This window comes from Rhineura floridana, chromosome 8 (assembly GCF_030035675.1).
Source record: "Rhineura floridana isolate rRhiFlo1 chromosome 8, rRhiFlo1.hap2, whole genome shotgun sequence".
Taxonomy (NCBI): domain Eukaryota; kingdom Metazoa; phylum Chordata; class Lepidosauria; order Squamata; family Rhineuridae; genus Rhineura; species Rhineura floridana.
The window spans coordinates 40,578,134-40,603,490 of NC_084487.1; the positions used below are offsets into that span (position 1 = coordinate 40,578,134).

General features: G+C 40.7%; 1 protein-coding gene and 1 long non-coding RNA gene across 2 annotated transcripts; one reads left to right on the forward strand and one right to left on the reverse strand.

Moving 5' to 3' along the window:
* Positions 1–1,500: 1,500 nt before the first annotated feature.
* HMGXB4 (HMG-box containing 4) lies at positions 1,501–24,839 on the forward strand. The gene is given in 12 exon segments (XM_061638981.1): positions 1,501–1,531; positions 2,972–3,117; positions 4,684–4,759; positions 6,161–6,336; positions 6,339–7,079; positions 7,082–7,102; positions 9,813–9,894; positions 12,879–12,943; positions 13,211–13,336; positions 16,189–16,356; positions 19,193–19,315; positions 21,845–24,839. Coding segments are annotated over 12 exon segments (1,800 nt in total). The 3' UTR covers positions 21,890–24,839.
* LOC133390423 (uncharacterized) lies at positions 18,869–21,342 on the reverse strand. Its single transcript, XR_009764394.1, has 2 exons — positions 20,918–21,342; positions 18,869–19,105 (listed from the first exon to the last, which is right to left on the reverse strand). It is a non-coding gene; the product is annotated as an uncharacterized LOC133390423 (long non-coding RNA).
* Positions 24,840–25,357: the final 518 nt, after the last annotated feature.

Sequence of the window (25,357 nt, forward strand, 5' to 3'; positions counted from 1 at the left end):
ATGCTACACGATAAAAGAAAAAAAGGCAAGTCAGGCATCCCTGGATGCATTTTGGAAGAAGCCTTCAAGTGGTCTGCAAGGCTTACTTGACCTGGTTGTTTCATTTCAGACCTGTGTATTGTTTGTTTTGAATAAAAAGTATGCTGACAGGTTGAACTGCTCTTCTTTGTGGTGTAGAAACGTAACTGTCTTTTCATTTTATTCCTACCTCTGGTACCAAAGTTTCTGTTAAAGAAGTTATGTCCAGGAACACATGTGCATTAACTGAGGTATTACTGAATATACACAGCTGCTTTCTTTGAAGTATTCACAGAATGATATGTTATTCTCTGTTCTTCAGGAATTGAATCCACTAATTTACATTAGGATCTCTTGACGACTGACATTTGTTAACGTTTTTGTATCCTTGAATTATTTGTACAAATACATTGCGTAAGGAGGACCAAAGAAAACTTGCCTTTTTTGAGAACATAAGCTCTAAGGTAGTGGGTAACAGCTGCTGTTAATAATTGCATTCAAAACTGATATTTAAATTGTTTATTGAGAAAAAATAAAATCATGTTTATCCAAGAGCTGAATCTTATAAGTTATTGTGAGACTCAAAATAAAAGCTGCAACTATGCTTTGAGAGAGACAGCGTATATATCATCTTCAAACACAGAAATAGCAATTGCCCCATTGCCTGAATCAGTATCATTCCTGAGCCAGGTTGGTGAAATCCTGAGCATCTGAGATAACAGAGGCTGGAAATGCTGCAGAGGCCCTGGGAAAAGGACGGCTTCTTCCAGTCTTCTCTCTTTCTCCCTCTTTTCCCTTCTCCAGTTTGGTACTTGGAACGACATCTGTGGGAAATATAGGAATCATGCCTAATATTGCCATACCACCGCTAGCCCTGCTAAAGTTTGTCTATATTGTATATTACACAAGACTGAAAACTGGATTCTTCTTTTGATCCATTTTATCCTAGAATAAGAGATTTCAAATCTCTCTCTCTCTCCTTCCCCTGCCCACGAGGCATATACACCCTTTATGTAAAAGATGCAGAGTTTAATATTTGCTCGCTCTTTGAATATTTGCATAACAATACAAAAGCCCAAGAAAGTTATTTGATCACTGTCCTGATTCTTTACTGAAATATATAACATGTTGTTAAACTGTTTGAAACTAGTGGAACAGAGGCTTGGCTGTTGCCTTGAAAAATACTCCTTCCCTGCATTTTAACATGAAACTTAGCTAAACCAAACTCCCTGCTGAATTTGTAATCTTTCTCTGAGCCCTGGTGTCTTTGAAGGTTAAAGATAAACTTCCAAGAAGGCACACCACTTCATCCTCCTTCCCATTTCATTCTTTTAAAAATCTTCATTCAGCCCCTTTCTGCATTATGATTCCACTTTGGGAGGGTTATTCTCATTCTCTGTTTCTTAGACCCTGTCCTATAGATGGGAATGGGGGAAGGAGCCCAGAGGTGGCAACACATTCCCAGGCCCCTGCAGGACCGCCATGGCTTATAATGACTCCAAGAAAAAAGAAGGTAGGATTGTTTCATAATCTGAGAGGTGTTATAAATTGAGTACAATCCCCAGCCCATGGGCTGAGAGACTAGGAAAGAAGGCCAGTGTCCTGCTGGGCTGTGGAGTTGGAGTCGGAAGCAATTTTAGGTGGAGTTGGAGTTGGTAGAAATGTACCAACTCTGGCTTCACAATAAATTTTGATTGCCAATTCTTTTTAAATATAAATTCAAAATGTCAAGCTTCCCATGAAGTCAGCTGTAGTTGAGCATTTCACCATAACTCAAGATGGAAAACATTTTGTGTGTCGGTGTATGACACAGGACCCAGATGAAGACAATGCTGTGATGCCAAGATCAGCGCATATTCAGGCAGCGATAAAAATGCTCCTATGAGAGCTTCCAATTTAAAAAGACATTTACAGCCCTTTCCAGGGCTGTGGAGTTGGAAGCAATTTTGTGGAGTCGGAGTTGGACAGTAAAAAAAATGAAGTCGGAGTCGAAGGTTTGGCTTACCGACTCCACAGCCCTGGTGTCCTGCATGGATTGGGTTTCTGCAGCATTCCAGATCCTTGTCCTCAGATAACTGAATTATACCAGGATTGGATGATTCTCAAAGTGCTGATTAACTCTTATCAGGGTTAGCCACAAGCAGCGCTTCCTAACACTTGTCAGCTCAGTGGAATAATAATTCTGGTTTGGGGACTCACCTTTGACACTGTTGGAATAGGCAAATGTTGCATGTTCCTTTAAGGGATATTTGGGGAATATCCCATATACCTGTTTTACCATGATGTAACTTCCTAATGGGTGGGTTTACTTATCTGACTTCCTCCTCCTTTGTCCTGGGGGATTTTTGAATATTCTCTATAGCTGATCTATCCACCATTGGGAGAGGCCGCATGGCAGATGCTCTCTCTGCTGAGACCATCAATACTAAACCACTAAAATGAACTGAGACTCCTATTTTCTTTCTTCTAAACTAGAGCCTATGTTCCTAACATATGAGGTCGTAAGTAAACATTCTTTACCTAAAAGGTTGTGTCTGTTGTTTATATAGAGAAAGGTGGGGCTGGTTTATTCTCATTCTGCTGCTTGTATTTTTATCTCTCTGCTAAGAAATAGGACCAACCAAATTAGTTGCTATTTCTGTGTGTATTTTTATAATACCGAACAGACACAGCACAACATTGATCCCTAGGGCCTCATTTGGTTAAGCAGCCTTTTCAGTTCTTATCAGTGGGGGTGAGGGATAAGTGCAGGAATAAAACTTCAGCTTTCCATATAGCAGCATAAAGAACTGCATTTCCCCAAAGGTTTGCAGCAGTACTGTACTGTCTCACTGGTGTGTGTGTGACTGCATGGTTGCTTGCTGTTATGCATCATGTTTTATATTTGGCCACAATTACTGTTAGAGTGAACAATGAGTTTTATTTCTCAAAATGTGTGCATTTCGTCCTCCAGATTGCTTAGAGAGTGACCGAATTGATGATGTGGGACTAGTAGCAGGCAGAACCCAGCGAGAGAAGAAATGTTCCTACAAGGATCTGCTTCGGGAAGAGGAGGAGATAGCTGCTCAGGTTAGGAAGAATTCAAAGAAGAGGCTGAAGGTGAGAGAGTCTGAGATGGGGGGAAATTGCCATTCTTGTCAAAATGGCTGCAGCTGAATCAGGAATGCTTTGGACATCTCTCATTAATTAGGAATAAATAAATAAGATAGGTCAAGCTGTGAAAGTTCATGAGGGGCATAATGGAAAGGTTTCACTTGCTCGCAATATGTAAAATAGAATGCCGCATCCTCCATTTACCCTGCTTTGATGAAACAGTCCGAATATCTATTTAGCCCAGCATTCTGTTTCGATAGCCAGCTGCCCTTGAATATTCGCAAGCAGATCACTATGGAGATCATCGCCTCTTGAGGGTTCACAGCATCAGATACTCAGAGGTTTGGTGCCTCTGGACATCTAGATTCCTTGTTGCTATCATCTCTTACAGATGTGCATTTGTTTTCTAACGCTACTGGAGTTAAGCTATTGGATATCACTGTATATTTTAAAGGCACAGTCCTCTGGTTCTTGTGAGGGCATTTTAGGGCACCACAAAGTGTAGCAGACCTCCCTCTCCTTGGGCAGAGAGAGAAGTCCACCCTCAGATGTTGCCTTGAGGTAGTGATAGAAACCTTTGGCATCAGTATGCTCTGGTAGTAAGAGCCGAAAGGAGGTGTTCTGGGGATGTTGGGGGCAGATCTGCTGGCTCCAGAGTCACCTTCTTTCCTTGAAATGCCATTGGAATGGGGTGAGGGAGAATACAGGCCACTGGAACGGATGGAGAAAATAAAAATAAAGCAGCCTGCAGCACGCAGGGGGGAGTAAAACACCCTGCTGTTTACCAACAAAAGTCCAACAGGCCTTTAGATTTGGCAGTTCCTCTGGTCCCGATTGTCCCTCTCCCACCCCATTTTGATTTCTCTGTCAGTAGTAAATACCACATTGAGAGATATGAGAGAATAGGATTCTCGGGGTTTCAGAAGGCAGATATAGAAGTCTTACTATTTCCCTATGTTGGAAAGATCTGGAGCTTTTTCAGTTCAGTAAAATGGTATCTCCTCTGAAAACCAGTGTGAGATGAATGTAGCTTTTTATCATCCACTCATTTTAAACTGCTATTTGCATTAGAAATTGAACGATTGTTATAGAATAGAAATCTGTTATTTTGGCTGCATAGTTCATCATTAAATTGTTAACAGTATGCAAATTGATGCATTGTTGTCTTCCCAATTTTACAGATAGCCTGAAAAATAAAGAGGTGTGATCTACCTCGTTCAATTCCTTGGGGATGTTAACACAGACAGCCTTTCCTCAAAACATTCCCTTTGACCTAAATTTTCTCCTATTAGTCTGGAGGTGATTATTTGTGTTTTGTTTTGATTTTAAACCTTCAGCTAGGAAAAATAGTTTTCTGCTCTTAATGAAGAAATTCTGCTTTCTCTTGATAGTACATTTTCTAAAATTTGAGTGGTTCTTCAGACCACCTTCAGTTTCAAAGCACAAAAATGTCATGTCATAGAGAACCTATTTAAATGTGGCTTCCAGAATCATCTGTACTTGGAAGCAAATATGCCTATACTGGCATTGCCTTTGTGTGTTTTTCCTTTCCAAAATGCTTTTCTTTTGTAGGAGAGTGACCTGTTCTTGCTGGGGACAGAATCTCACAAGAAGAAGAGGAAGCACTTCAATGAGTACTCTTACAGAGGTAAGGGTGGAAGGAGTATGACGAAGGAGAAAAGTTGGGTGGGGCTTTTAAGGTTCTATTTGCGCTTCAAAGGCCCTGTCAATGTGCTGTGCCCAACTTGGAGAGGTAGTGCCTTTTCCCACAAAGCCTGCAGTCTGGAGATAGATAAAGGAGAGGTGCTAATAAGTGAAATGGAGGTAGCTGTAGAAATTACATATTCATATTTTTAAGTAAAAGGCTTTGACAAATAATGAGGTATTTGGTGAAACATCTTTCATTATATAGAAAAAAATGGCTGCACATATCTCTGCAATCATCAGAAAACTGATTGTGCCTGTTTTGAAAGTTAGTTAAATGGATTTAATTAAAATCTACAGAATCATATATTTTATTGTTGTAACCCACCCTGGGACCTTGGTGAAGGCCAGGTAAGAAATCTAGCATGATAAAGAAATACGAAATGAACTAGCTGTGGCAAGAGCAACACAAAACTTAAGAAGAAAAACATGGAGCTAGAACTGTGAGCAGCAAACATCCCTTCCCCTTCTCTTTCAGCCATCCAATGCCCAATTTGCAATTTGTGATGGATTATCATTGGATCATCTTTGCTGAAATTATTGTTGTTATGTGCCTTCAAGTCGATTACAACTTATTGCTACCCCATGAATCAGCGACCTCCAATAGCATCTGTCATGAGTTTGCTGAAAAGGTATAAATATAATAAAAAATACATATGCTGTGTTTAGTTTTATTTACCCTGTTAGGAAGCAGGAAAGGAGAGAGAAATATGGCCTTTGATTGAGTAATGGAATTGTGGATTAATTTTCGTCTGTCGTTTAACGGAATAGTCAATTAATTAAATGTGTATCAGTTTCCAGTACGAGACCTAAAAATATAAAGAGAAGTATGAGAGACTTTACAGTTGAACATGTGCATTGTTAAAAGGAAAAGCCAACTTCAACATTTTCCTCCCCCTTATTACTGTAATACATCCAGTAGCGGTCAACTGCACTTATCAGTGTCACTGAAGCTTACAGAAAGGAGGATGAACAAGGTTGGTTGTCAGTTAATTTGTGCCTTGCTGCTGCCTTCCCTCTCCTGGTAAGTCACAGTGATGTCAGTTACTGGAGGTCAGGTAAGTGCCACTGACCGCTACTGAATACACCAGAAACAAAATAGCCACTTAGAATATAGAGTTAGAACTTATAGTTTAGCCCCCCCCCCAATTGACCCCATTGATTAATCAACTAAAAGTGATTTACTGCAGGATAGGGCTTAGCAGTTACTAGCCCCAGGACTGCTGCTAAAGCCTCCTAGCTGGCTCCACTGACATGAGACCCTGAAGTTATGATGGTATGTAATTGACAATATGCTTGCTGTTGGGTATGCTGCTGTTGATCCTTCTCCCCTGAACTGTTTCAGACCTTTCTTCTCTTCAGTTATCCTTGCCTTTGCAATCATCTTCAAAAAAGAGGAAAAAAGTAGTGATGAGCCCACCCTCTGCTGATACTGCCATGGATCTGCTTAAGGCCATCGCCTCACCTTTAGCCACAGGCTCCAAGTCCTCTAAAAAGTCATCTGAAAAATCATCTCATTCTTCATATTTTCTGCCTCTGATTATTCAGAAGGCAAGAAGGAACACCACAAGAAAAAGCTGAGCGGAAGCAGCAGCAACTTGACCTTGGATGAAAGCACTTTGCACAAGTCGAAAAAGATGAAGCCCCCCCATGTGAACACTGAAATGTTGACCTTGCGTGAACCTGATGGTTTAAAGATGAAACTCATCCTCTCACTGAAGGAAAATGGGGGAAGCACAATGGAGGAGCCCTTTCCACATTCAGTAGCAACAAAGAAATCTAAGAAGTCAGCTCGGGATGAACAGGGATCATTTCTCCCTAGCCACGATTTGCACAGCTTCTTGAAATTGTCCCAAAAGAAGCACAATCCACTTCCAGATCCACGTCTTTCTCCAGCTGCTGAGAGCTTTAGCTGAGACACACCCCTTTTCCCAGAAAGCCAAAGCAGCGAGTTTGAGCTTTCAGGCCTGGAACCACAAGTGGAATCAAGTTCATCCTCTGGAGGTGAGTTGGAAGCTGGAGAACTAGTAACTGATGATTCGTACCGAGAGATGAAAAAGAAGAAGAAATCAAAGAAGAGTAAAAAGAAGGACAAGGAAAAGAAGCATTCCAAATCCAAGAAGAGTTCTGCGCTTTCTTTGCTGCCAGTAGCAGAAGTAACAGCTCCACTGCCAATGTCTCCACCCAGCACACAGTTTGCTATTCCTGCACCTCCTCCACCACCTGTTTTTCATACAGATGGCCAGAGTGAGAAAAAGAGAAGATTGAGAAATCGGACAAAGAGAAGGTAAAAAACAGTCACAGCACAAGTGGGTAATAGAAATTATGACGGTTGGTGTAATAAGGGGGGGGCAGCATGTTATTTGCAGCCACAGACCAGCAGTCAGAATACACTGTTTTCCAAAAATGTTCTGTAGTCAAAAATATCATTTTAACTGCTGTTCTTTTGTTTAATTAACGTCAGAAACAAGAACCAAATATATACATACCTAAATTACTGTTTTCCTGAACTGCAGACAACCAGAAACACTCATCCTCGAGAGGTACTCATTTTTCTCCAAAAGGTTTCAACAATGAAAGAAATCGGTTTGTGCTACAGAGATATTTTTGTAGAAGTAGCTATTTTATTTGTTGATGGCATTTCTCCGCCACCCAATAACTGAAGAACTCTGGTTAACATACATAAAAATTGTTAACATACCATAAGAGTAGTAAAAACAATTACAGGACCCTGAGGCAGCTCTAGAGTTAGTGATGCCCTAGGCAGATTTTTGAAAGTGAAATAACACATAATAGTAGGATCACAATGATTTCTTGAATTTATAGGCACCATTACAAAAGCAAGTCCCACTGTTTTCAAAAGTATGTCCTCTAGTATGTGTGGCATATGATTTCTGCCGTAATGGAACACAGTCAAATGAGCAATGGCTATTTTATTTGGAAGTGGCAACTGCTAATCCCTTCACAGGACTATTTTCCTATAAGGTATTTCCATATGAGGATAATTTTTCCTACACACTTTTGCTCAGAAATCAAACTTTTTTTTTTAGTGGGGCTTGTTCATGAGTCTACCTTTCTTGCCAGATTGGATTTATAGATTAGTTTTAACTATTGCTAGAGTTGTCACTTGATTAAACATGTTAACGGTATGAGTTGATGGATCAAATATGCATATGGAAAAATAGTTCTGAAACAAAAGGGTCCACAAATGTATTCTTGAGTTTGCCAACAATGAGATTTTTTTCTCTGCCAAGAGCACAAACCCCAGCCCTCCTCCTGTGCCTAGAGAGGCATGAAGACTACCTGATGCCATACTGACTTCAGAAGCAAAGGAGAATGGATTTCCTACTCTTTGTGTAACATTAGGATATCCTGTCCCTTACCCTCTAGCTTCTCTAGGTGTTGCCTGCCCACCTGTAAAAATCCCAACATCCAAGTTTGAAAGAAGGAGCATGGGAAGACTTGCAAAGCCCACCCCGAGCTGATCTTTCAGACTTTTGCGATTGTCACCCCACTTCTTGTTTGCACCCCTAATGTCCTTTGCACACAAGAGCATCTCTTCTTCCACACACGCCATATATCCTCTCCCTTTCTCTCTCTATCCAAGAGCACCTTTTGCCCCCCACATCTTCTCCTGTTCTCTCTCTACCCAAAAGCATATCTCCCACACACATACACACACTCTCCATATGCTCCTCTCCTTTTCTCTCTCCCAAGAGCATTACTCTTCCACTTCCCCCATCTGCCTACTTGCCTATGAGTCACCCAGTCAGCCTCCTTCACCCACCTGCAGGCCACCTTGTCTGCTGTCACCGCCATGATCCTCCTCTCCCCCCCCTTCAGAACTTTTCCTACAAGGAGGACAGAAGCAGAGGGAGGCGGCTGGTTAAGGTGAGCCACATGGGAAGAGTCAGGACAGGCCTTGGCAGCTCCTCATCAACCATCCTGCTTTCCCACCACTTCCCTCCTCACCCTCTGCCGAAACAGCATCGTTAGTGGCAGCAGAGCAGGCCGGTTGTTAAGGAGATGCCTTGGCCTGCTGTGACTGTTCTTCCAAAGCTCACCCAGGCCACCACTGCCCACACACCAGCCTCCTTCCTCCTACCCCACCCACTTGCTAGCCTGCCGCAGCTGCCATAACCCTGAGTGATTGTTTTCCCACATGGAGTCCCACCAAACGTAGGGCCCTAGGCAGCTGCCTGTTTCATCTATACGACAGAACCATTCTTAAAAATTGCAATATAAAGCACACTGCACAAGATGTTAATCAATAAAGTTAAATAAAAATGGATCTTAAAACTTTTAAAAGCTGAAGCCTCAAAATCCATAAAAAAAGACCTGGGGTGGATAAAGATGAACCTTTTTAAAAAAAATTAAATTTAAGGTTTGGATTTTTTAAAATATTATACACAATATTTCTTTTAAATAATAACTAGTTTAATATTAAATAATCTGGATATAAGCATGATAGCTCTACAGATTTGTACCATTGTTAGGAAATATGTGAAGAACTAGTGGGAAACTTTAAATCAAAGACTTACATTGACCTGTTGTTGTTGTTGTTGACTTAAATCACCTTGATGTAGATCAGTCCACTGATTAAAAATCCATTAAAAAGGCTGGGGGAATAAAATAATGTTTGCTTGATGCTGAAAAGAATACAAAGTAGGCCCCAGGTAAGCCACTCTGGGAAAGATGATCAAGTGCTGCAGTGCTAACGCAAAGAAGGCCTCCCCTACCCAAGCCACCCAGTGGATCTCACTTGGTGCTAGCACTCAGAGAGGCCTCCCAACAGTGACCTAAGGTCCAGGTAAGAAAATATGTAGAGAGGTACCATACATAATATAAAAGGGGGCTGAAATAACCCACTACTAACTTGTATAGAAAGACCCCAGGAGATTATTCTTCAATGATTTCTATAGGAACTTGAATATTTTACAACATATTCCATTGTCAGTTTCTTTCTATCTGTCTGTCTTTTTCATCTCCCTGATTAGCCAAAGAAGAAGAATATGTCTGCCTACCAAGTATTCTGTAAGGAATATCGTGTGAACATTGTGGCTGAGCATCCAGGAATAGGTAATTCCTGCAAGGGTTTGGGGTTTGGGTGATATACAGTTGGAGCATCCCACAGAATTGGGGAATCCGCTAGAGAGGTCCTCTAAAGACCTTTTTATTCCAACAGGCCTTTGGAATAGAAGATGTTTAAGGATAGCGTTTAAGAGGTGTGCAGTATTGTTTTACTGCCTTAATTGCACTATCTTTAAACTGTTTTTAACCATTTTAAGTCTATGTTTAAAGGTTTTAATGTCGTATATAGTTTAATTCAATTTTAATTGCAGGTTTTTGTATGTTTTTATTATATGTATTCATTTTTATTTGTAAGCCGCCCTGAGTTCCAGCTTTGGGAAAAGGGCGGGGTAATAATAATGATAATGATAATAATAATAATAGAGCAGATTGGGGGGAAGGTCCAGTGGACAGCAGCAGGGAGAAGTGGAAGGGCAATTCCTGACATTTTTGCTGGCATGACATTGGAATTTGCCCATTGTTTTAACATCCATTTTCACTTCCTCGAAATTCTCTTGGTGCATTTGAATGGGGGCGAAATACTCAGTCAAAACCCATTCAGCAACTTACGCATTTAGCAAGGACTATATTTTCCTAACTGCCACCACTAGAGACCACTACTCTGCTCCCAATTAAGAGGGTTCTTGGAGTAGCTTAAAACAAAATAAAACCCCATATCAATAAAATAAAAATCGGTACATCAATAAAATCAAATTACATAACTAACAAGGAGCAGTTAAATAAAATCTTAAAAACCTGGGAAAATAAAACTTGATGCCAGAAAAAGTTTGGTTTGGCACCTACAGAGAGAATTCCAAAGCTAGGGCACCACCACTGAAAATGCTGCAATTCAAAGTCACCACTTACTTTTGCTCTAGCAGCAGGGAACCCAGAGAAGAGCTTCGGAGGCTGATCTTAATGCATGGGCAGGCTCATGTGGGAGAATGTGGTCCTTAAGACGCCCAGGTCATAAGTTGCTTAGGGCTTTAAAGGTTAAAATCGGTACTTTTAATTGTGCTTGCAAACAGTGTTTCTAAAGTCAGGGTAGTTGTTTCAAAACTGGAGAGATGTCTGCCACATGATCAGTCCCTGTCAGTAAGCAAGTCCCTGTGTTTTAAACCACCTCCAGTTTCTGAGCAGACTTCAAAGGCAGCCTCACGTATAACACATTGCAATAATTATGGTGCTTGGGACACTACAAAACAAAATGCAAGCTGTGGAAAAGAAATACTCTAATGCTCAAGAGAACTGTCTGCTTCACCTAAGGTTCTTGGTTCAGTTTATGCATCTGGGTATAAAGTTCGTTTTGAGAAAGAGTATAACCAAACAACCTAGGCGGTCTTTTTGGTAAAACAAGGGTGAAAACTTAACACCCTTGCACAACATTCTTATAATGGACAAAATGAATTTAAAGAGGCAGCAAATAAAAATAGCATTGAAAATTGTAAAATTAATAATTGCTAATGCACATGCCTTTCTTCAGTGCTTCGGTAAGGTGCAATTATTTTATTTATTTATTTATTTATTATATTTATATACCGCCCCATAGCCGAAGTAAGGCCTTCCAAAATTAAGTTCTGAAATTCCTTTGCTCAGGCCATTTCAAAGTGTTTAAGATGGCACTGTCTAAGATAGCACTTATTGTGGTAGCTTTCTTCTCTGCAGCTACGTGCAGGTAAAATCCCATGCAAAGAGATTTAAGTTTTTTAAACAATATCATACCTTTTCTAATATGGCAGCCCTGGGCTCCTACTGGGAGAAAGGGCAGGATATAAATCTAAATAATAATAATATCAGACATATTAGCATTTAAATAGGGAATACTAGTGGACAGGCAAGCACACAATATTTTGTCTGGATGGATAACTGAATAAGAGTAAATGCCACATATATACACATCAGTAGAAATTACCAGCCACTCACCTAACTGCCAGACCCTCCCAAGCATAAAATTCTGAAGCAGAATTCATTGGCTGCAGGTCCTATCCACTTTTTGTCAAAGCCCTGACCACATAGCACACATTATAACATTGTGTGGGAAGGATTCCAGCAAGCCACTAACCTAAACTCCATTTTCACCAGGCCTGGTGCCAGCAGGCAGCCAGGTTGGGCACTGACCAAGAGCCCCTGAGGCTGGGAGGTTGGAGCTCTGCAATCCACACAAATCATGCCCATGACCTGATGCTATTGCAGAGTGGGAGCTCCAGACTCCTACGGAACACCTCCCCCATGCAGCTGCTGCAGGCTTAAATAGACCCAGATGTGCAACCTCCCACTATACTACATCATTTTGGCTGATGGCAAGCATGCGCATGCGGCACTGACGCTAGTGCACTGATCCGGTGTCATGGGAGGTTGCGCAGTCGGACCTATTTAAGCCCATGCCGGCTGCATGGGGGAGGTGCTGAGGGCCTGCTGCAGTCTGGTGCCAGCCCTAATCTGCACTATATGTTTAAAACAGTATCATACCACTTTAAACAGTCATTGCTTCCCCCAAAGATCCTGGGAACTATAGTTTGTTAAAGGTGCTGACAGGTGGTAGGAGACCCCTATTGCTCTTACAGAACTACATTTCCCAGAGTTCTCTGGGAAAGCGGATTGATTGTTAAGCCTCCCTGCCTCTAAATATTATTCACTGGGGAACAACAGTGCGAAAGGGCTGTTACCCATGTCCTCATGGGCTTCCCATAGGCATTTGGTTGGCCTCTAGGGGAAACATGATGTTAGACTAGCTAGGTCTTTGGTATGATCCAGCAGGACTTGCCTTACATTCTTGTTTTGATTCTTCATTGTGATATTTTTGCAACTGTTCCATGGGTAGGTTTTACACACATACAGATAGTAATGAGATATTTTTAGCATAATATGCATTGTGAATGATGTCCTGTTACGATTAAGGTTGTTGTACTAAGTGTGCATGGGTCAAATTCCTCTTGGAAGTTGGAAAAACTGTTTTTACTCTGAATGGTTTACTTTCTCCAATTTCCTGTTAGATTTTGGTGATCTGAACAAAAAGCTGGCAGAAGTTTGGAAACAGCTTCCAGAGAAAGATAAGCTGGTAAATATTCGAGAAACATGTGTATATATTATATTGAGCTGACATGATCCTGGGATGTTGCCACCATGGTTCTTACATTCATTCACTCACCTAATTTAATTTGTGTATTACATATTACCCACCCTTGCTTGTGATTGTGAAATGTTTGACATTGATTCACACACAAAAATTGGCCAGACCTTTTGCTGTCCGATCATTCGATCTGAACTGTTGGATTCCCGATGATGGCATTTTTAACATTAGTTTTGTTTTCCCTATTATTTGCAGGTTTGGAAACAGAAGGCTCAGTATTTGCAACACAAGCAGAATAAAGCAGAGGCTACAACAGTGAAGAGGAAAGCAACCTCATCAGAGGGTGCTCCAAAACTGAAAGGTAACCTCCACATTGCACTGGTTCTTATGTTTAAAGTTTTCCTTTAAAAGCAGTGTCTTGAATTTCTGATCATAGGCAGCATACTGACTGTTTAGACATTATAAACTGTCAAATGTGTTATGTATAATGAGAAATTATAGAGAGCACTTTATTCTCCAAATATAATTTTTATATAGTATCCCATTGGTCAACAGAGGGTTTCTTTTTTTAGAAGGTTCCAAGACTGCCACCTGATTGGTATCATTGATTTGTTATTCAAAAGTCCATGCAAAACTGAAAAAGATTAGGGGGTTCAGTTCATTTATGTTGCTCATGGAATTCAGATTAGGTCTCAGAAGTACTTCCTGAATGCTAAACTGCCGCAGGCCAAGACTCAAGCCTTTTCATGACAACACAGCTGGTATGTCGCTAGTAGCTACATGATCAGGGCTGCTGAAATATCAAAGAACCTTGGCTAATTTAAAAAATAGAGAGAGAGAGATGTCAAGATTGCTAGTGAAGTTCTGTGGTGTCTGTCATACTGATTTGGCTTTTAGTTAGTTATTCACCTTCATTTTCAGATAAGGAAATCTGACAACAATTAAAAATCTTTATTCTCATATCAATCTAAAAATTGGGGTGGGCTTAAATGTACAGCTTAGAAATATGGTTGTAACTCTAAGAGATGTAAGACAACAATGTCAGTTCCTTTTTTCTTTATTTTTATATGAATAATAGAGCCATGCACAGACACCCCCTCCCCCATAACTGTCTTGTTCCCTGTTCAAGCCACCCCACCCGATGCCAAACCAGAGACCACCCAACCCATATCTGGCCCTGGATCAATTCAGGGACGAGTTGATGTTTAATTAGTGTTTTTAAAACCTCAAACGTACAGTCGGGGGAGAGGGAGACACTGCATGGTTTCCCCCTTCCTTCCGACTGAGAGCAGGAGGGTTATGATCCTGCAGAGTCCTGCTTGTTTGCAAACAAGCAGCAACCTGCACTGCACAGGATGAAGCCAGCTGGTAAGCAAAGGATTCCATCCTGTGCAGTGCTGCTTCGGGACAGTGCATTGGGGAGGAAGAAGAGGTCAGGTGGGAAAGTCGCACCCAAAGGCATCCACTACCACCCAACCTCCAGGGAAGATGCAGCTGGTCAGGTAGGTCCCTCCTACTCTCTTTTCGTGGTTTCTCCTCCTTCCTGCCAGATGCCTCTCCTCCTGACAGCCTCACATTGCTCTGGGCTACCTGACCCATGGTGATCTGGGGCTGGCTCAGCTTAACTCAAGCAATACCTAGATATCCCCAAATTGGCTCGGTTTGGGTCTCGGTGCGCAACCCTAATAAATAACATTATGCAGGGTCCACAGTATTTCTCTCTCTGTTTTTGACTGCAAACTTTCAACTCTGCTTCATGCAGATGACATGACCTTCGTCTCTACCACTATGATAGGTGTGAGGCACCTTCATAGAGATCTTAGATCATTTTGAAAACAGTAATATCTTACTATAAACCATGCTAAAACTAAGCTTATTTTGGCCTAGGGCACATAAATGGACAGTAATATCAATATATAATATGTTAAGGACTTTTAAGTATACAGTCGTAGGATATCTGGAATCCATAAGACTTCTAACCCTACAAGTAACTAAAGGCATATTAGACTTTGCTTGCTTTCAAGGAGATCATCTAAGATCTGCACTTAAGATATTTGGGAGGAAAGTTATCCCACACGTTTTGTATAGTGCATAAGTGTGGAGTTAGGCAAACGATGTCAAACTGGAAACCAGGGCTATGGAGTCAGAGTTGTGGAGTCGGAAGCAATTTTGGGTGGAGTCTGAGTCGGTAGAAATGTACTGACTCCGACTTCAAAATAAAATTAATATTTTAATATTAATAGTAATTTATTAATATTAATACATTAATATATATTTGCCATTTATGAAGGAATCACAGTCGGACAGTAGAAAAATTAATATACATTTGCCATTTATGAAGGAGTTGGAGTCTGACAGTAGAAAAATAGAGGAGTCGGAGTCGGACAGTAGAAAAATAGTCGAAGTCGAAGGTTTGACATACCTACTCCACAGCCCTGCTGGAAACCATCCAAAATGTGGTTTTGAATTGCTCTTGAATCTACCACATAGAACTCTTTTTCTGCTGTGCTGAGATTTGAGGTTGGGTTTTCTTCAATACTGTCCAGAGTTCATATTGCCTTGATTTTGTCCTGGTTGAAATTACAGCATATGCCAGATACAAGGTTGCTCAAAAAAGCTTTTGGAGCAAAAATCCAATAGATCTGTACAAATTAGGCTAACAATGTGAAGCCTGAATAAGTAAGTATGGACTGATTCATAGTGTCTTTAAGGCTGCAAAACAATGAAGGATGTTTTTGTTTCAACAAGATTTTCCAGCTGGATGAAAAGTCCCTTTAGCTGTTCATTTTGTATTGTTATAAATCTATATTTGTTTGTTTCTTGTACTGCTTTAAAAATATTTTTAGTGGAGGAGGTTGTATGTTTGTAAATTTCCTTGAGCCAAATGTAAATGGCAATTCATAAATAAATAAGTAAAATAAAACAGTGTGTTAAAAATAAAGAGATAAGGAAATAGTGTGGGCAAGACAATACTGTACTGTAGCCTTACAGCCTGGCTATGTAAATTGTGCAATTGATGCAGAACGTTTGTGATGTGGAAATGCACAAATGAGAGAACATTGATGAAGCGGCTCTGTTATATATGTGCCTGGTAGTTGAGAGAGAATTCCTGTCACTTCCGTGGCTCGAAGATTATACGTTAGAAAAGTGTTCAGATATATAATGGGAGTCCCACCCCACTTCAGAATTGTGTAAAGAGGATGTAAACAACAAAAATTACTTTCTCTTTTCAGCTTCTGTAACGGGTGCTTTCACCCTATAAGAAGTCTCCATCTAGCACTGTAGTGTTCTCCTCCTCACCCATCAAAGTTCCTGAAACAGATCCCATTGATGTAGCTGCACATTTGCAATTACTTGGTGAATCTCTATGTCTTATTGGCCACAGGCTACAGGAGACTGAGGTAGGTGCAACAGTCTTCATTCACTAATGTAGCCATTTCATTTTTAAACAATATAGCTGCTAAAGTATGCACAAAGTTCAAATGTCAAATTAGAAGAAGCTTAACTTCACAAGGGTGCACGTTCTGCATGCTACATTCAGTGCCACAAGGAGGAACTGTGTATCGATTCCTGGCACTTGTGCTGCTCTAAGGTCTCTTATTAGTCTGTCAACACTTTTGGATGCTAGCTAAGTTTCATGGTTCCAGAGTTGCCATTCTATTTTTAAAATTTAAACAAGGAAGCTAAGAAGAGGGGGACAAATCTCATGGTTTCTGATCCTGTGTCAAGATTTATATATTAAAAGCAGAATAAATGCTTTCTAAAATAAGTGTAACACCAGTTCTTGCTTAGTTTCTGCTATGTTTGAGGGAGTTAGATCGAAGCTGTCAATCATATTCATGCAAATTACCCACAGCCATTTCGTGCCGTTATTCCGGGATGGACGCCTATGCAGAACAAGATGACACACCCTGCATTAACGCTAATGACATTACATTAAAATGTCCAAATGGGGATTTTGGCAGCTGCCCAAATGGGTTCACCCTGAAATGATGTATCCATTAAGAGTGAAAAACTCTTTATGTTGTAAAGCAGTGTGAAAAACAATTCACCCAAATAGATGTTATCCTTATTTCCTAGCTTTTTTGTGTCTGAATAGTAGGATTCCTCAGTGCATTTTCCCCTATCCCCCCCCAAACTTTTTTTATATGACCTAGTGCTGTTGCACTCAGGTTCTGCTTGCACGTTTCCCATGGGCATCTGGTAGGACACTGACTAGATGGGCCTCATCCAGCAGACTCTTCTTATGTTCTTAGCCTAGGATAGGAAAGCTATGAAAGAGTTACTGTCTCTGAACCTGAAAGTTTGAGAGTTACTGTCTCTGAACTTGGCCAAGTCCAAGGTTCTAGTTTTGGTGTACAAAGCCCTATACAGCTTGGGACCAGGATACCTGAAAGACCATCTTATTCCTTATATACCCAGTCGATCACTCCACTCTGCAGGTGAGGGCTCCTGCAGATACCATCCTATCGGGAGGTCCATTCTGCACAACATAGGAAACGGACCTTTAGTGTGATGGCACCTACCCTGTGGAATTCCCTCCCCTTAAATATTAGACAGGCGCCATCTGTGTTATCTTTTCGGCACCTTTTGAAGACCTTTCTCTTTCAACAATCCTTTTAAGTTGAGACCTTATCCCAGTCTGTGTCTGTGTTGGAATTGCTTTTTAATATGTTTGTTCTTAACCTTTTTTAAAGATACCTTGAAAGCTTTTTAAAAATGTTTTGTTTTAATGTATTTTAAAGTCTGTATTTATCATGTTTTAAAGTATTTTTGGTGCTTTTGTTTGCCGCCCTGGACTCCTGCTGGAAGGAAGGGTGGGATATATATCAAATAATAAATAAGTTTGATATAACCCAGGGGCCAAATGGAGTCCTCTAGTCCTATCTGCCTGATCCCTGGGACTCTCCCCAGCCCCCCCTCCCCAGGCCATGCCCCTCACTAGCCATGCTTTGCACCCTCCTTAAGTGATTTTGCCAAACTTAAACATGTCCTTGAGCTCTGATAATGATTATTGCTTGCCTTGCTTGCCTAGATGGGGGGGGGGGGTGTGTGTGTGTGTGTGTGTGTGTGTGTGTGTGTGTGTGTGTGTGTGTGTGTGTGTGTGTGTGTGTGTGTGTGTGTGTGTGTGTGTGTGTGTGTGTGTGTGTGTGTGTGTGTGTGTGTGTGTGTGTGTGTGTGTGTGTGTGTGTGTGTGTGTGTGTGTGTGTGTGTGTGTGTGTGTGTGTGTGTGTGTGTGTGTGTGTGTGTGTGTGTGTGTGTGTGTGTGTGTAAAACTAGCCTACTACATAAAGGTAAAACATTCGTTGCTCTGCCCACTTTTTTGTCTCCAGCCTCGCCATGTGGTCCTCAGAAAGGAATGAGCCTTTTGGGTGTAAAAAAAGTTCCTCATCCCTAATATAGCCATTACTTTTAGTAATTATGGCTATATGGAAGCTCCAGAGTCGGAAGCAGTATGCCATCATTTCATTTATTAAATTTGTATCCCACCCTTTCTACCAAAGGAACCCAGGTTTTATCAGCGATAATACAATTACAAATAAAATAATAACCTATTTAAAATGGTTAAAAACAATTAAACATCTAAAGACATGTAAAAATGGTTCCTAAGGAGCAACAACAAGAGAGATCTGTTGTCTTCATGCCTTGCTTGTAGGCTTCCCAGAGACATTTGGCTCTCCGACGTGGGGAATTGAGTGCTGCCCTTGACAGACCTTTGGTCTGATCTGGCAGGGCTCTTCTGCAGTGCATCAAGAGTTGTCAGAGCAGGATAGGGAGCAAATATGAAGAGTGATGAGCCTGCTGAGGCACAGTGTGCACAGCATGACAGCAGCACACCAAGTTATATAAGCACCATTGTAGGGAAAGGTGGTGGTAGTATCTTACTAGCATCTTATGAAAAGATGCTTCATAATCTGCTGTGCTCATTTATTTATTATCAGTGAGCCTGGTGCTTTATACATAGGGTGCAGGGTTGCAGCCATAGTGTTTTGAATAGTAATTGCCAGAAATAGGTCAAAACTGAGAAAGCATATCGCCCATCTTTGTTCGTTCATTTCCCCATTTGAGCTTTGTCTGTTCTTCCATAAACAGAACAGAGTTGTCAGCTCTGTAAGAATGAGAAATTCTCTGAAAGAAGATGCACTGTGCCTAAAACAAAGAGAACAAACAGACACTAAGACAGATTGACATATACTGTTTAGCTAATCTATCTTACTCCTTTTTTCTTCTTCCCAGGGGATGGTGGCTGTGTCAGGAAGCTTATCAGTGCTTCTGGATGCAATAATCTGTGCCTTAGGCCCTTTGGCATGTCTGGCATCCCAGCTCCCTGAACTAAATGGCTGCCCCAAACACATTTTGGTAAGTTCTGTGTTATGTTTGGATGCCAAGATCTAACACTGTTTCTTACAGCTTCCCTGTGGCCATTAAAGGCACAATTTTAGTAACAATTGTGGCACACGCTCAACACTTGACTTTCAACAGTGTACTTTGTGTTAATACCCTCTTCCCCAACAGCTTATGTGATGCATTTCTAGAAAGGAAATGTGGGATGACATTTGCAGGATTCATTGCAAATATGAACTTATCATAGAGACATCAGCCCTTCTGCACAATCACACACTGTTTAGTCTAGGAGTAGCGAATGTGCTACCCTCCCAGTAAGCATGGCCAGTGGTCAAGGATGATTGGAGTTGCACTCTTAAAATCTGGCAGGCACCATGTTGGCTCCCCTTGGCTTGGTCAATGCACTGTTTAAATCGTATTTGTTGTGCAGAGTCCACATGTCTGTCTTGTTGCACTTCTGTCCCAGAGATAACTTTTTCCCAGGGTTCCAAGCATAATATTTTGTATGAGAAGCAATAAAATAAACATCACCACCATCCAAACCAGTTATTGCATTCATTGCTATTGTTGCTGCACTGTATGTTGTCACTAGCTCCTATTAGATATTAGTTGTGATGTAATTAGAAATAAGCAGTAAAATTCTCCCCTTATGCATGCTATGCTAGAATTGTTTTTGTTCACTTCCAAAAAAAGTAGGCTTTTTTAAAAAAAACACCCTATGAACTTCCCCACTACATGACTACTGGGCAGGAGAACTTATTCACCAAGTTGGTTTTGAACTGGCAAACATAACCAAGGATACTTTCCTAAAGCAGTGCCTTGCCATTTTGTAACCCACAGTTTCTTTTTTAAGCTCTTGGGAGGCTCTGTCTTCCTCTTTGTATACTGCAGTTCACATCCAGTGAGGATTCTTAACTAAACTCCAATTGATTGTATATTAATAGAATATCATGAAGGAGCTTGTGAGTAATAGCATTAAGGGATAGTACATTTTTAAAAACAATATTGCATCTGTATCCCAACTTTTCTCCAAGGAGCTCAAGGCAGCATATATGGTATCTGCCCCCTTTCTGTCATCACAATAACCCTGTCGGGTACATTAGGCTGAGAGATGGTGACTGTTTCAATGTCACCTAGTGAGATTTGGGGCTGAGTGGGAATTTGAACCCAGGTCTCCCCAATCCTTATTCAACACCTATTATGTGGAAAGTTCCTTCACTTGTCTCAGGCTACCTTTTTTTAAAGATTGTAAACCTGCTGTTTATATTTCCTACCAGCAGATGGCTGTATTACGTAAAGACTATGCATTTTTATCAAAGTAGGTCTTATGAATATATTTTTTTACATAAAATCTCATTCTGCTTTTTCTTGGATGCCCAAGGCAACTTCCATTTTAAAATTTAAAGCACAATACTTCAAGTTTTAAAAAAATAAAACTGGCAGTACAGGCATTCCTAAGGTTCATTAGCTAAAAAGCAGCAAGCCCACAACCGACCACAAAAAGGCAGAGCAATCCTAAGCATACTTGCTAATATGTTAGAACTGCTGAATTCAGTAGAACTTAAGTCTGAGCAGTAGTCCAGTTTGACTCACTGTGGTGACTGTTCCATTGCATACCTTCCTCTCCAGCATGGAGTTGAGAAGGAGTGGGGATTATCTCGTACAGCTGCAATGAGCTCTGGAGGGTACAGCACGACTTCAGGAAGATCTCTGTTCCCCTTTCCAGTTCCAAGTTGGAGATGAGGGCTGGGCCTGGCCATTTTAGTACTCAGTGGTTAGAGTACCTGTACCACCCAGTGCCAAAACAGGTTAAAGCCTTTTCCTCAGGATCTGGAGGGGAAGGTTAAAGGTGACCATTTTGGCAGTGAGCAGCAGTGGGACACTGTGTGCCGTAGCTGGCCAGTTCCAAAACAAGCTGCTGCTCCTCAGTCTCCAGCCCCTCTTGACACTGTCTTCAATTCCAAACTCAGAAAGTGGAGCAGGGAATTGTCCCTCCCTTCACACAAAAACACAGCACAAGATCAGGGATCAGTAGCCCAGTCTTACTATACACTCAGAAGTGAGTCCCACTGAGTTGGATAGGCCCTAACGGCAATATTAGGCATGCTTTCCTGGAAGTAAGCCCCATCAAACACAGTGGAACTTGTTGCTAAATAGGCATTCATAGGATTGTGCTGAAAGGGCAGGGGCAAGGTCCTGATGACCACAAATTTTGGTCTGGCTGCCAAGGCCAGCCAAATGTTTGGGCCCCAGCTTCTGAGTAAACATATACAGAATTGGGCTGCAAAAAACATTAGTGCTAAAGTGCCATTCCTTTTTTGGCTTAATCACAGCTACAAAAACCTAATACAAATTCACATATTCTCCAGTAGCTCTGAAAGATACTCAAGCTTTTTTGCATCTCTAGAGGAAGGAAGTGCTGTATGTAGCAGTTTGGTTTTTCCTCAATCATTTGTTCAGCTGAATTAATGCCAAAAGTATATTTGGGTTTTTTTTAGATACTGCATTAATTCATTATGTATTCTTCCCCCACCCCCTTTCCAGTCAAACGTATTGGACAACATTACCTACATCATGCCTGGACTCTGACAATAAAAGGGTAATGGAAAGTGCCCTGCTGCCATGTAGTTGATGTGTGTACATAAGTGCTATCCTGGCATTCTTCAAAAGTTCAACATGTAGGGCTTTTAAAGTTTTCTGTCTGTAACATATTGAATAGAATTGTACTGCTCTGCTTGATTTTATGAAAAGTTTCAGTCTTAAATTTGAGGGACTTAGAGAACGTTTTCTCTCAGATTGGATGTTTCTATATAATTAGAGTTGGGAAGTCTTTTGATACATCAGCTTTAACATGGAATTTAAAAAAATGGAATTACTTTTACTTGGAAAAGTCAAGCAGGTTTGGGGCAAATCAAGTATCATAGGCACAGCCCTGCTCTTCAAACACTAATTTGGGCAGAAATGTTTTTCTTCTCTGAGAAATTTATTGGTTGAAGGGTTAACTTGCATGTTGTTAAAAGTAACACTGGGAAAGAAATTTGTGGTAGTGGTGTTTTGCTGAGGGCTAGTGCTGTCACCAGGAATCCTCCTTACTAATTCTTCCAACCATAGTAGAGGTGCTAATTTAGATTCAGGCTTGAATGAATACTCAATTTAAGAGAAACAAGGGCTTCTTGATGTGGATTAGTAAAACAGTAGAAAAATGCATTGCTTCTCCACACATTGTAACTACTCTATGGATTCTAATGTTTAGACTAGTGCTTGAATATTCTAAAGAGGGAGCCCTTTATGAAATCCACAAGCCCCACCTCAACTCCTTCTGATTTTAGCCAGTGTCCCTCCTCTCTCCCTCCTTCCCCCTCTCTCCCAAGAGACTCAAAAAACAGTAGCTAAGGTACCACCATAAAAGGTGGGGGTGGGGGCAGGCCTCCTCTAGCCCATTTATAATTCTTGTCAAGGATTATCAATACCTTGGCACAGTCATTAACCAAAATGGAGACCATAGTCAAGAAATCAGAAGGCTAGGACTGGGGAGGGCAGCTATGAGAGAACTAGAAAAGGTCCTCAAATGCAAAGATGTATCACTGAACACCAAAGTCAGGATCATTCAGACCATGGTATTCCCAATCTCTATGTATGGATGTGAAAGTTGGACAGTGAAAAGGGTGGAGAAGAGAAAAATCAAGTCATTTGAAATGTGGTGTTGGAGGAGAGCTTTGCGCATACCATGGATTGCACAAAAGACAAATAATTGGGTGTTAGAACAGATTAAACCAGAACTGTCACTAGAAGCTAAAATGATGAAACTGAGGTTATCATACTTTGGACACATCATGAGAAGCCCTGATTCACTAGAAAAGACAATAATGCTGGGGAAAACAGAAGGGAGTAGAAAAAGAGGAAAACCAAACAAGAGATGGATTGATTCCATAAAAGAAGCCACAGACCTGAACTTACAAGATCTGAACAGGGTGGTTCATGACAGATGATTCATAGGGTTGCCATAAGTCGTAATGGACTTGAAGGCACATAACAACAACATCACCAGCAACGAACTGATGTAGTCTTCTTGTGGTGCTGAAATGTATGTTGTAGAGGTGGTGATTAAGGTGAATAAGGGCTTTTAGCTGAGCAAAAGACATTGATTAGGCAGATCCCTTATCCCCAGCCACAGGATTTACTGCTCTGAGTGCCTGTAGCTCTTTAGGGAAGCACTTCTCTCTCACATAGGCTAAAGTGTGGCATTTTTAATGTGTATTTACATTTTCACATATTGTTTCTGTAGTAGATTAATTTATATTGTATATAGCTGTAATTAAAACAAAAATTATTTCCATACTGTATGGAAAACATGAGCTACATGTCATCATGTGAAACTGAATTGTATCTGTCATTACCAAGCATAGGCTCAAAATGAAAGAGTAGCAGTGGGGTTTGAGTGATGGATGGAAACAAAAATTAAAAATTTTGTATTGTGCCAGAAGTTCCCTTGCCACTTGTAATTTATAAATTTAAAGTGACAGAAAATAGGATAATTTTGGTTCCAGGACTAAATTCTGTGCTCTTTCTTCAGGCCCCTAAAGTCTTATTGGCAGTTGTTAAACAACTAGGTTCAAAGTAACATTTAAGAGTGCAATGCTGTGATCCCCGAGAGGGCTTTCCAAGAGCCATAGGACAGAAGAGGTCTATCCTTCTGATGTCTGAGAGGGAAACCCAGTGTCAGACCCTCCCTCTCTGTTGACCCCCTTTCCTCCAAAGCCCTGACCGAACTGTCATCGGAGCCCTCTTGGTCCTGTGTTGTGCCCCCAAATGAGGTTAGAGATTTAGTTGTTCCTGAGTGTGACAAAATCCTTCCCTCCCTTTGTTTCTGATGAGATGGAAAGCTTTTTTTAAAAATGATGAAAGACTGAAGATCACAAGGGCATTCCTACACCTACACTTAAGCCCAGCAGGGACATTGAATATGATAGTAGAACCATATTCATATTCCACAAACCCCTAGCCACCTTAGGATTGAAGGCTAAGTGTTTGAGAACTGTTTCCACCCACTTTTTCCAAACTTCTAACATTTAGATAAGAGTTCTCTTTCTTCACAAGTTTTCCCCAGTTAATCCCAAGGCGGACAGATTAGCTATATAAGGTGCTATTCTGTAAATAAACCCACACGCTGGGAACTTATGTCTTGTTTATTACAGAGCTTTTAGTATCTCAAGCAGCATTGCAGTGGTAAAGAGAATCCTGGGGCAATCTCTTTCAATCTGGATAATAATTAGACACTTTGTTTCTACAGGAGACATGTAATACTTGGTTTAGATTCCGATAAATATACAGCCCTCATATTAAACAGTAGAAGGCGGTCTACTTCAGTTTTGCCATCTGCACTATGGCAATATTGAAGTTTTTAAAAGAAAAATGTACTGATGTACTTTTATTTAAAATTTGTACACATTTGTATAATCTGTATCTTGTGATATTTGGTACTAGAGAGCTTTGTACTTAAACCCGTGTACTTTTTTACATTTGTTATTTGCTGCCATACAGTCCAAATTGCATTGTATAAATGTTTTGCTAATCTATATATAAACTTTTTTTAAAATTTGAACTTGCATATTGATTCAGTTCTTACCTGTATATGAAATACTGGTCAAAATGACGAGATGTTTGGTTTTGGCAAATTACTTCTCCTTTTGCATTCAGTCTGACAAAATCCCTGTGTATTTCTCCCCCAATGACATAGTTCTGTTTTTACATGTCTCAGTGGAATCCTACTTTCTTTAATCCATAGCCATCCTTCTGTTTTTATTAATTTCACCACATTTTCTTTAGACTGAAACCAAGCAGCATGATCTACCAGGAATGGTCACTGTGCAAACTCATTAGCTGTAATTGGGGTTTTGTGTAATTCTCAAGACTTTGGGGTTGTTCAGCAGCCAATCATAGCAAACTGAGCCCAAAGTGAGAGACACCAAAATTTAAATAGCATTATATTCAAAATTTTCTGAAGACTTGAGCCAATACATTTCACTGACACAGTGGCTTGCAAAAGTAATCAGACCC